This window comes from Octodon degus, unplaced genomic scaffold, assembly GCF_000260255.1.
Source record: "Octodon degus isolate 3935 unplaced genomic scaffold, OctDeg1.0 scaffold00101, whole genome shotgun sequence".
Classification (NCBI taxonomy): domain Eukaryota; kingdom Metazoa; phylum Chordata; class Mammalia; order Rodentia; family Octodontidae; genus Octodon; species Octodon degus.
In genome coordinates, this window is record NW_004524677.1 from 6,908,629 (window position 1) to 6,921,689 (window position 13,061).

Consider the following 13,061-nt stretch of genomic DNA (forward strand, 5'->3'; position numbering starts at 1 on the left):
CTATGTATTGCCAACCTACATGAACAAAAGCATTTCAAGAAAAATAAAATGCTACAATTGATGTGAAAAACAAGAACCTTCATGTCCACAGGAGTTTAACCATTAGAACAGTAGTTCCATCTATTTGCAAACCTAAAGGTAAATTGCCTTGTCCAAGTCTCTAACTGATCTGTTGGCCAGGCATGTTGCCATCTGGATTTAGTTTTGGTGCCTTCTCCTACTCCAAGGACCCATACGGGGGTGCAGAGAAGTCTGCTAGTGGACACACAGCCTGTGAGAGGGGAGGTGGTTACAGAACATATCTACGTTACCAAACAGGCCGATTAACACTGGTTCTACAAATACAGTCTCTGCAGTTTTTATACGTATAACTAAAGGAAGTCAAAATTGCAAAATTATTAAAGCATCTACATCTTGAGAACATTTATTTTAACAAGGGAAAATGAAAAGCCTGAATGCAAACAAGTCATATGAGACTTTAATTAAAATGACAGAAAAAGAACAAAAAGGCACCCAAATAAAAAGGAAGAAGTAAAATTACCCCAGTCCATCCACTATATTATCTTTAAACAGAAAATTCTAATGACTTACAAGTTAATAATACAAGATGAGCATAAAAAATCAGTTGGGTTTCTATGCACTCACCAGGAGTTGTCTGAAAAAGAAATAAAAAGATCTCACTGACAGTGATGCCAAAAAGAATAAAATACTTATGAAAAAACATCTAAGCTGGCAAACCAAAAATTACACAACATTGATGAAAGGCATTAAAGAACATGTACCAGATGGAAAGCTATCCCACATTCACGGGATGAAAAACTAATACTGTTAACATGTTAAAACCATTCACAATGACCCATAGAGCCTATGAAGGTTCCAGCAGCATTTTTGGGGAAGAAAGACAAATAAATGCTAAAATTCTTATTGAATCTCAAAATAGCCAAATTAATCTTGGCAAAGAACAACACAGCTGGAGACACCATCCTTCCCAGCTTCAAAACATATCATAAAGGTGCAGCAATGAAAAGAATATTTACCGACCTAAAGACAGTCAGCTAGAGAATGGAAAGTGTAGAGATCCCAGAAAGAGCATTCTTGCTTTGGAAAAGAGTACTGCAGACACCTGACAGTGAAAGCACAGACGTGTCAATGAACTGTGGGGGACAACCGAGTATTCATGCGTAAACAATGACGCTGAACCCATATCCTCTGTCAGTCATTAAAAATAAATTTCAAAGTGGGTTAAAGGTTAAGGCAGGATGGGAAAGAACAAAACACCTGGGAAAACATTGAGGAAAACCTTTCTACCATTGTTTTTGGTGATGATTTCATAAATAAGATCAAAAAAAAGCAAAGTCAATGAGAATTCACCCAACTATGAAGCAAAGAATAAAGGAAACTATGGGTTGTGAGAAAATATTTTAAAACCATATAACTGATAAGGGGATATTAACCAGAATACATGAAGAGCTCTTGCAACTAGACAAGAAAAAAAATGCAGGGGCCAGGGAGATTGCTCAGTGGAATAAGCACTTCCCTGGCAAGTGCAAGGGCCTGAGTTTAATTCCTGGTTCTGTAAAAAAAAAAAAAAAAAAAAGATTGAGAAATGAACAGAGAACTTAAATAGGCACTTCTTGAAAGCAGCCATAAAAATGGTCAACAAGTACATGAAAAACGTTTTGTGTCAGTAATCATCAGGGAAAAGCAAATCACAACCACAACGAACTACTATTCCATTTGTTAGGGCAGCTACTATAAAAAAGGTGAAAAGTTGCCAAGGATGTGGAGAAGCAAGCCCTCCCACATTGTTGATGGTAATGCAAAATGTTTTAGCTGGACAAATATGGAGCCTCCGCAGAAATGTTTTATAAATTGAGTAAAACTATCATAGAGCCTGCGACCCCACTTCTGCATATTCAACCTACACTACTGACATCAAGATCTCCACGAGGCAATAGTGTTCCCATTTCTGCTGCACAGCTGTTCACAGTAGCCAAGGTGCAGGAGCAAAGCAAATGCTTATCATCACGTGCGTGGATGAAGAAAATGTGGTGTACGCATGTGCAAGGGCACACTAGTCAGCCTTTAAGAAGAAGGAAATTCTGTCATGTGCAGCAATATCTGCAACAGCCAAGTACTACATGATTTGACCTCTACGAGAAGTTTAAGACATCAAATTTATAGAATCAAAGAGTGGATAGTGGCCAGGGGCTGTGTGAGATGATGGTAAGAAGCAAGTTTTAGTGCAGCAGGCTGAGGAAGTTCTAGAGATCTGTTGTGTTTGTTGGAAAGGCAAGTCTCATGTTAGATTTTCTTACCACAGTAAAATAAGAATGTTTTGATTGACTGCAGGGCACTGTACCTGAGAACTTATCCAGCACAAAGGTCATGTTTTCATTTCCGGAGCAGATGCTGTAGGTTATTTTGCCGTTCCTTCCTTCATCTGGATCTTGAGCTCTTACACGGTACACTGAGGAGCCAACAGTGGCATCCTCTCTTACATAGGCGACAGGCAAGGACAAGAATGTGGGGCTGTGGTCATTCACATCCAAAATCACCACTTTGGCTATGAGCGACCTTGTGCGCCGGTCTGTCACATTCACAGCCTGGTCAGAGGCCGTGACCATCAATATGACGGCTGGGACACTCTCTCTGTCCAGGGAGGATGCGGTGACTAAGGTGCCAAATGAGGGGTGAATGAGAAATGGGTTCGTTCCAGGCTGGGGGGACTCAATGGAGTACTGTATCCTACTGTTCAGAAAGCTACCGTCACCATCTTTGGCATTGAATGTGTGCACCAGGGTGCCTACGGGCACATTCTCTTCTATGCTGATAACAATGAACTCATCCTGGAAGACTGGAGAGTGATCGTTTTGATCTTCCACATCAATATTAAGGAAGACCGTGCTATTCACGGAAGGACCTTCACTACGGTCTTTGGCAATCACCCTGAAAAGATAATGAGAGGTTGTTTCATAATCAAGTTCCCTAGAGAGAAATAAATCTCCCGTAGAGCTGTCGATTTCAAAGTGGCCATTCTTGTCATCTGTCATGATACTGAAGTGTAGCTTTCCACTGTGATGTTGCCGGAGGTGGCTAGGTGACTTCATCAAGTTCATTATTCTGGAAGGCTTCGTATTCTCTGGTATAACTAGATGTTGGATATTCTGAGAACTGATAGCTTGTCCTTCAGACAGTGGTATCACCTGGAATCAGAATAAGTAGGAGCTATTCATATTGAATAGTTAAATAATTGACTAGATATTAAAGGTTGATAGCAAATATTAATACATGCTATGACATCATCTGGGAAGCTAAGTCCTATTCATGTGATATAAACATGCTAATTGGTGAAAGAACATCTTTTATATAATTCCAGCATGGTCAGGAGATCGAAATTGTGTAATACTGAGGTGATAAGAAATACCAGCAGAAGACTGGGCTTAGTGGCAAGCACCTGTAATCCCAGCACTCGGAAGGCTGAAAACAGGAGGATCACTACAAGTCCGATCCGTGTAGTGAGACCCTGTAGGCCCTGTACCAAAATACATTAAAAAAAAGAAATGCCAGCATTTTCTGATTTTCAGTTTGCTGTAATGTATGATAGTTTGGTGAGGTTGTGCAGTGATTATGTTGAAATGTAGCCTTGTGAGTCTTGAATTGGAAGGTAGGAGAGCAATTCTCCAAATTATTCTGGATCCTAGGGGTCAATCTACCCATAATGACGTCTTTTATTCATTTAAATGTCTATCCATTGTGACATTTTTATACATTTAAATAGGATGACATTTCCGGAAATACAAAAAAAATTTGAGATATGATTATGTATATTTTTCCCAACACACACTTCCTTAATGTTTAAAGAGTATAATTGGAAAATAGAGCTCTTTAGGAAACATATTTTTGAGTTTACATATACATAAAACATGTACTTTATAATATACATTGATTGTATATATCTGTATATATCTTGTTATACTGTACATCAACAAAGAAATCCAATAATGCACAGTCATCTTAATTTTGCTGGTTGGTACAATTTTTAATTATTATGAGTACTTTATATGACTTGTTTGCTTTCTATGATTTTAATGAAGCCTTAAAATTTGGATCTTGACCAAATGATCAAGATCCAAATTAAAAATTGCATTAAACTATATGATTCACTCCGTGGCTATTTCTTAACCACCCAGTTTCTCCTGCAAATTTTCCAGATAGTTGTAATTAGAAACAACTGAAGGAAGTCAGTGCTGATGTTGTTTGATCGATTGTGGATGCCTAGATCTGGTAATCTGAGCAATTACTCTGAAGATAACAGTACGCCATATAGCAACCATTGTTAATTTCCTATCACCTTGTTTTGAAATCCTGTATCACATTTACTGTTTTTTTTTTTTTCTCTTTAAAATAAAAAGGCAACATTCGTTCATGATGAGCAAAGCAACATAAATGTCCATACAGCAAAAACGATAAAAAAATTATTTGGACTTAAATAAGTGCCGTGTAATGAGAATACGGATGTGGGCAACGTGACTCTGGAATAATACACATTAGATGTACCTTCATTCTGTGCATGCGCATAAAAGTCACGTGGCACCTTCAGCACACCTTCCACACTTCACGCGGCCAACATTACCTGAATGCGAATAAGCGCCCGGCCTTGCCGTGGAGGCCGGCCCTGGTCCCTGGCGACCACCGTCAGCCTGTAGGAGGGTCTGCGGCTATAGGCAAGTGTCGTGGCTGTTCTTATCTCACCGCTGTTGCCGTCGATCTTAAAATGGTCAGAATAATCTTCTGCACACAAAAACAATTTCGAGACTGGGGTTAACTGACAAGATGGGAACCTGAGCATCAATGAATCCAGTGGACTTGGGATCATTTGGGGACGTTTGTTTCCCTAAGCTCCTTAAGAGCCAGGAACATGTTCGTAGAGAAAGATATATTTAACCAAATAAAACCTTATACAATGTATACATGTATCAAAATACCGCACAGTATCTCATTATATGTTGTTTTTATATAGCAATTTCAAATACATTTAAACTAAAAGATGCCATTAAAATATGAACAAGAAACAATTTTAAGATATGATGAGCTTTCTGTGTTTATTATTTGGCATCAATAGCTATAAACTTTTATTCCACCTATTTCTAATTTATATACTTTCTTTTGAAGTAGGTCTCAGAAATCACATTATTTCTTCTATTTACAAATAAACATGCTTCTCCAAAGAACAATAAATACTTGAAGGCATTATGGTACTATAAACAATGATTTTTTAAAAAATGATTTCTGGGCTGAGGAGATGGCTCAGTGGAATAGTGCTTCCCTGGCAAGCACAAGGGCCTGAGTTGAATCCCTGGTTCCGGAAAAAAAAAGAAGAAAGAAAGAAAAGATTTCCAATACCATCAAATACTAAATTTAAAAGTTTTCAGTCATGCCATAAATAGCTGTTTGCTTGTTCAAATTAACATCAAAACAAAATGCATACATCACACATTTCAACCTATCGCTGCCCACTGTCCATCTTTTTGACCTTGCCCTGCAACTGACGTGGGGACACTGGATCATGTGTTTTGAAGCTTCCCGTGGTCTACACTTGGCTGCTGCATATAATTTGCAGCTTCTTATGCTCCTCTGTCCTGTGCTGTCCTTAAATTGGGAAGCAGATGCACAGAACCGATCAGATTCAGGCTTTCTGGAAAACTACTTACTTCATAAACGTTGTGTTTCTCTTTGGAAGCACATGTCTGGCTACCTTCAGGTTTCCGTGTTGGTCCTGCTGCCTCAGAGCCTACGCTACGAATGCATTAAATATTGTGAAGTGTGTAATGTCCTGCTTCCTGCCTTATCGTCTCTGCTTCATTGCTTAGCTGGAATACTGCAATAAAGAGAAAAGTCCTTGATCCACCTTCTGCCACCCCAGAGAGTCAACTCACTATAGGAAATGCTGCACTTTCTGTCATCATTTGCGGAATACTGATGGGTCAGTAATGCCCTCTAGACCTTCAGCTGCCATCAGCAAAGTTTCGCTCTTTTCGTTTGAAGCGTCACTAAGCTGCTGTTAAATGGGTGTGCATCAGCGCGCTGCCGGGACTTAGTTCACTGAAGCCAAGATCCCAGGCCTTCTCAGCAGGATGTTCCTTGTTTTTAGGGACCTTCTTTATCTGCTGTCACAGGGCTATGTGCTCTGCCTGTGGACTGCCTGTCCAAAACTTGGAATCGGCCATTTCCCCAGGATTTCTGGTTCCTTTTTAGGGAAAATGGATTAGAGTCCAGACTTTCAGGACACTCACTGTTTCCGATATTGTTATTTGCAGTCGACAGACAATACTTATGCATTAAAATGTATCATAAGCTCATATTCATGTGTATTCAATTGATATCATATGGTTTTTAGTTAATAAGCAGATTGCATTCCTTTAATAAAATCAGAAAACTTTATATAATCGAAAGGAAATAAAAAAAGCACCTCACACAAAGCCTGCGTGGAAAAGTCTTCCATTATTTGGCTCAGCAGCTGCTGAGTGACTAACTCTGGCTGGTACATCAGTAGTTAGGGGGGACATAAAGGCAAACAAGAAAGAACGTTGCCTTTACAAAGCTCCGAGGACGGGCAGGGAAGTGTGTTCGCCGTGCTAGCTGTGATTCTAAGCTTCAACCTCCTCCTTTTAGTCTCACAGGGACAGTGAAGAATGTTTTCATCAATACGACATGTATTTTCATTCCATTACACTAATTTTTATCAGGTTACTTGATATGATTACATGCTGTAGTTGCCTCACTCATGTAATGCAAGTAAAAACATCACTATAGTCTTCTGCCGATCACCCCAAGCATCATTTGGAAGCTAAAGAGCAGCAAGTGAAACATTCAGAACACACGATAAACATCAATGTATCACCTTGTAGATTGATAATTGCTTAATAACTCATTAGCCCTTCCAAGCAATGACGAAGTGTAAATAAAGTGGTGGGTCTGTGCCACCAGATCTCATCCCCTGCTCTTTTTCTGTAGGAAGCCACCTTCCTACCTAACGTGTAGTTATCTTTCTAGTCCATGAATTCATAAATATGCTTAACTTGACTTTGCCTAATTTAAGTATTATTATAGGAGGATTATAGCTCGTGTGTGTGTGTGTGTGTGTGTGTGTGTGTGTGTGTGTTTGTGTGTGTGTTCTTCATGACCACCATCTTGACCAAGTTAAGGTGGAATATCAGTGTGTTTAGACCAAGTGGTGAAACACACTGAACATTTTTATATGCTTATTGGCCATTAGTACTTCTTCTTTTAAGGAAATAAACATTCGTTTGCCCATTTGTTGACTAGACTATTTGGTTCTGGGACGTTTTGAGTCTTTTATGTATTTTACATAGTACTCCTCTGACAGAAAGGTAATTGGTAAAGACTTTCTCCCATTCTGCAGGCTCTCTTCATTGCTTCCTGCCTTGTGCAAAAGCCTTTTAACGGGATGTAATCCCACTTGCTAGTTCTGCCTGTATTTCCTACACTATTGGAGCCATAGTCAGGACGCCTCTGCCTTGCTATGCCTTCAAGTGTTTGCTGTTCTTCTAGCGGTTGCAGTCTCACGTCATCTCTGTAGGTCTTCAGTGCATTCTGAATTGCTTTCTTTCCAACACGAGTGTTGAAAGGGAACAAATGGGACTGGAGGCCATCATGCTACGGGCGGTGAGCCAGCCTCAGAAAGGCAGACAGCGCATGCTCTCTTTCACATGTGAAAAAAAAAAAATAGAATTAGAGAAAAAAAAAAGAGACTAAAGTGGGAGGGAGCCTATTTGAGACAATGCAAGTTCCAGGATTTGCGCCGGCCAATGCAATGAAGTGTTTCCCCTGTCACTGCTGTGAGTGCTTCAAGCAGACCTGTCCTGTTGCCCTCGCTACCGAGGCTGTCTTGTTCTCGACGCATTCTGCACACGGACACGAGGCCTCTGCAGTGCGACACAGAAGCCAGCCCACCCCCGCGCAGAGCGCAGACCTTCAGGTCGGCCCTATGACTTCACTGCCCCCCACCCAGCCCCACCAGGGAAGCTGAGCGCGTTTGATCTCAGTTCTGATTATTCGGAATCCTTCACCCCGTTGATATCATCGTCTAGCGTTTTATTCAATTACTGCCCTTTCCTTGTTGACTTTTAGGAGCTCTTAATCAAGTCTGAACACAATTTTGCATCAGTCACATGGGTTTCAACGGCCTTGTCCCAATCTGTGACCTGACATAACATTATAGACAACGGAATCTTCCGTGAAGATTTTACTCTCACTGTAGTTGTATCTATTTCTTTGTGAGTTTTTGCTCTTCTTGTTTAAGTATCATTCTTTACCCTCCATGTCATACAATCCTTTATCTTCTTCCTACAAGAAAGCGGTTAATCACACTTCGATCTGATATGCGGAGAAGCAGGTAGCTCTAAATGACATGTTACTTTCCTACACGAGTAATCAGTCTCGAAGGATCGGATGTCGGTCTCTGTCCTCTCCCGACATATCATGCTTCAAGTCTCCACGTGTGAGACACGTTCTTTAGTCTTTTCCACTGATCTATTTGTTCATCAGTAAGTTTGTATGACACTGTCTTACTCAGAAAATTCTCTGAGCCCAGATCCACGAGGTGAATCTCCTACGTGTTCTGTTGATATTGCCTTACCCTCTGTTTTAGCTGTTCATGTGACTTTTAGAACCAGTTTGTGAAATTCCACCAAAACTTATTGAGATTTTGTTGTAAATATTAAAATAATAAGCGCATTATTAGTGCTTTTATTTTTAGGCTATTCAGTCTTCCTAAGCTGAACATGATTCAGTTTTTAATTTAATTTGTCTTCTATGACTTTCCATATTATTTTGTAATTTTTTTACAGCAAGCTTTCATATATGCTCCATTGGAATTTTCCTATATCCCTTAAAAGGCACAGATTCTGACTTAGTGATTTTTGAAGCATAGAATTTGAGGACAGGTCCTGCATGAGAAAGATAGGAGCGTGTCAACAGCTCTGCACTCCGCTCAAGCAAATCTGCCCTAATGTACGGGTTATGTGAATGAACTCACCAGAGTGGGCACAACCTGTGACGAACTTCTTAGTGTAAATGCTGTTGGGTTTTGTATGATGACACTGCTCCCAGAGAAGTTGCTGTCTTACTATATTTCAAAGCTTTGCCTGTCATAGTTGTTGAGTTTGACACGAAGACAATCAAATTATATTTGGGGAAAAGTAAGCTTGTCTCTTGGTCTCATGTTTGCATCAAGACAAAGCAACAAACATCGCTTCAAATGATGTAGGACACAACAGCAGCTGAAGGTCATGCGACAAATCTGGGCCCTGCACTGCCTAAGAGAAAATACAAGAGTATGCCTGATGCTTCCCATGTATGCAACCATATATCCTTTGAGGTGTGGTAAGATGCAGCTAGGAAAATGTATTCTGACCTGAATAGTAATTAGTCTTCATCAACATTCATAGACCTTTGACCTCATAACACAGTAAACTCTGCTTCTTCTCCACTAGCTACTTCTTTACTTTCAATGAAAGTTCATTCACTCTTTAAATTATTGCAGATTTCTCACTTGAGGGAGGTGGTTTCTGTTTAGGATAAAAAAATAGCAGTGAGTTTTCACTAAACTTAAAGAATTATTGTCTTTTTTTTAAAAAGCGAATGTGTCTCTTGGCAATAGTCAGTGTATTCCGAATTGTATTTGTCACTTGGTGTTATGTTCAAAGCTACCTGGAGAGTTCTAAGCAATCAAACTAAAACACAGTTTTTTTCAAGCTGATGAAGAGTGTGCTGAAATCTCTTCATCCTTTATGAATACTAACTTTTACCTGAGGAGATTGAGTAGATAACTTCTGCGTTGTTTCCTTCATCAAGATCCTTCGCGAACACAGTTGTAACCAACATATCTACTGGCTGGTCTTCCAGAACCTGCCATAAAAACAAATAACTATAGACATGTCACCGAAATCTTAAAAATAAGTATCAATGGGACTTTGCATTTAAAAAACACAATACACTAAGTGTATTTAACTATTTTAAAATCACATGCAATTCAAATGTGTACCCTGTTAAAATTAGATGGCTAAATGTCCACAAAAAAAAAAATCCATCTGATAAATTTAAATCTTTTCCTCAATTTGGACAAACTAGGGCATTTTAACTTTTTTTTTTTTTTTTTTTTTTGTCTTTATGAGACAGGGACTTGCTATATAGTTCAGACTGGCCTTGAGGTCACTTTGTAGCCCAGGCTGGTCTCAAACTCTCAAGGATACTCCTGCTTTAGCCTCTGGAATGCTGGGTTTACAGGAATGTGCAACTACTCGCAGCCATTTTAACTAACTCCATACAAAGAAGGAAAAAGAAAAGACTAAACAGTGTGATATTTTAGGCTTTTAAAATAATTCTAGCATATTCTCATTTATCACCTTTTGAGATTATAATTTAAGAGGCTATTATGATGCAAAATGTGCTTTGATAAACCTTTATTTCAGGATATATACCTTACACAAGAACCATTAATTAACAGGAACTTTTCAAAATATTGAAATGCACATGTGAGTTCAATTGTCTAGTTAAGCACCAGATATGTTAATGGTAGTATTATAAATCATGATGATCTGATAATTTTTGCTTTCGTAAAAATTTTCTGTAAATCTGCCTTTGGAAGATCAAAATGATTAACTTCATCAATACCTTTTTGAGTTTTTCAGTATGCATATTGAAATGCAATTTAAATATCTAATTCAATCATTTCAGAGCAGTAGTTTCCTGTCTTTTTACTCTTATTACATATTCATTAAAAATTATGAGCACCTCCGAAATATAATTATTAATTATATGTAAGAACTAATATATGCCAATTTGCTATCTATGTTATAAAAGACATGGAAACAAAAAAAGATAAGCAGAAATTTGTGTACGAGCTCAAGAGGAGGAAACTTTACAATTACTGCATGTACATCCACCCACTGTAGGATTACAGATTGTGGGGCCGGGGGTACAGCTCAGTGGCACGGCGCCTGCTCGGCAAGCCCAAGGTCCTGAGCTTGATTCCCGGTACCAAAACATAAATTTTAAAAACCACACAAACAAACAAGCAACCGTGTTGTACCTGTGTCCCCTTCTCACTCGGTGCCATTTCTCAGCGGGGATTCTACACAGTGAGGCACGCAAGAGCATTATCCTCGCATGAAGGAACAAGTATTCCTTCATCCAGAAGCAGCTAGTGGTTTAATTCCAAAGAATACATATGCACACTTTCTCTTCATCTTTTTGTTTGTTTGTTTTTCTAGCACGATTTCCTGGTCCTTTAGAAATCCTGTGTGCACAAGGTCATGCCCGGACGGATTTGAGAATTTACACTTCCTACCACAAGATGGTGCTCAAAACAAACAACCGGGAGGGCTACGAGCTCATTGAAGGCTGCTCCACAAACCTTGACGTGAAGTTCCTTCCCAGGGAGGAACTGTGGGAAAAATGGGCTGTTGTCATTGATGTCGGTCACTGTGACATAAACCACAGTGGTGGCATTTCGCGGCGGCGAGCCATGGTCCGCCACCAGGACAGTCAACCGGTGCTGCGTCTGACGCTCGCGGTCCAGGGCCCACCAGTTGATCAGTTCACCTGAGGGGCAGGATAAGACAAAGACGCTGTGAGCTGCAGCCTGCCACGGGGGCCACTTCCAAATAACCCCCAGGAGGAAGGAGGGTCTGCCACAGCATGACGCCTGAGGCCACACCCAGAAGCAGTCCCACTCTGGTACCACTGAAAGAATTTCTTGAGCTTGTTCTTGAAAATGCCACCTCAGCTTTGGCGTGCTTTGTATTTCAAATCATCTGCCATCAACCATTTCGACCCCGCAGAATGAATTCATCAAATTACCACTTATGTTCCGCCGTTGTATGAAACAGCACCTGAACAATGGTGCGGCGAGTTCTGGGTTTGGGCCCCAGTTTCCCAGCTAATGATCTCCTGGGGAGCCATCAAGAGGAATACAGTCGCAGATCGAAGGGGATTCGGCAAGCCAAAAATTATTGCAAGCACAGCACTTGTTAGCAACAGTGGCAAAGTGCCTTTGTTGAAAATAATATTCTTTAGGGGATGACACATCATGTAAGTATACAATTTCTTTTTAATTGAATGAAATGTTTGTATGCTGACAGATAGCAATTGTCTAAGAAACTACCGATGTTTTACAAACCTTGTTTTCTGTGTCAGTGAATAAACCCGTGCTACCTTCGCTGAGTCCATTTGTGTTTCAGCCACGAGGACGTGGGCGTGACTCTGGGCCTGCTTCGCCCTACCTGGGCCTCTTGCTGCGTGACACAGCCGGCCCTGGGTCTCCTCAGTGCGCGCCAAGATACCTCCATGTGAGAAAGCAAGCACGAAGCGGCATCTGTCAAGCATGAAGCCCGCCTCCCGCAGTACCCGGCATCGCACAGCCCCGGCCCTTTCTGGCTTTCATGTTTGGAGTCTCACTGGAGTGCTAAGTCGCCCAGGCAGGGCTCCTAGTGGCTATTCACTGTCCTCCTGATTCTGCCTCCCAGAGTCCTGGCATTGTAGGGACCACCACCATGCTCAGCCACCAAACTTTCTGATGGCTAAGGGTTTCTCCCTGTAAATTCAAATAAAATGACGTTGAATTTACAGAGGGAGGGAAGAGGGAGGGAGGGAGGAAGGGAGGGAGGAAGAGGCAAGCAGAGGGGAAAGAGGGAGGGAAGGAAGGAGTGAGTGAGTGAGGGAGGGAGGCAGGGAAACTAGAAACAAAATTCACATTTGGATGTCACTGAACTGGAGGGGTGAACTTCAGTGTTTACCACATAAACTATATTTAAACAATATTGATTATAACTGCAATTTAGTAGACATAATAGGTACAGCTATATTTTTCAAGTTCTAAACAGTAGTTCTCTGGAAATTCCAAATTCTGAACAGCAAACACTGTTATTTCATGAATCTGACTGACAGGCAGAGGCTGTTAGGAGGTCAGGTGAAATAGGTCCTCACGCCTGGCCTGGCCCTGGTGCCCACAAGGCCCAGGTGGGCTGATCAGGGGG

The 13,061-nt window shown here is 40.6% G+C and overlaps 1 protein-coding gene across 1 annotated transcript in view; it reads right to left on the reverse strand.

Moving 5' to 3' along the window:
• Dchs2 (dachsous cadherin-related 2) overlaps positions 1-13,061 on the reverse strand; it is a 262,455-nt gene that overhangs the window by 69,806 nt on the left and 179,588 nt on the right. The window contains exons 6-9 of the mRNA XM_023723670.1: positions 11,441-11,628; positions 9,834-9,933; positions 4,637-4,791; positions 2,363-3,206 (exon numbers count right to left, since the gene is read on the reverse strand). Coding sequence (XP_023579438.1) covers positions 2,363-3,206; positions 4,637-4,791; positions 9,834-9,933; positions 11,441-11,628 — 1,287 coding nt within the window. The remainder of the gene's footprint in view (positions 1-2,362; positions 3,207-4,636; positions 4,792-9,833; positions 9,934-11,440; positions 11,629-13,061) is intronic.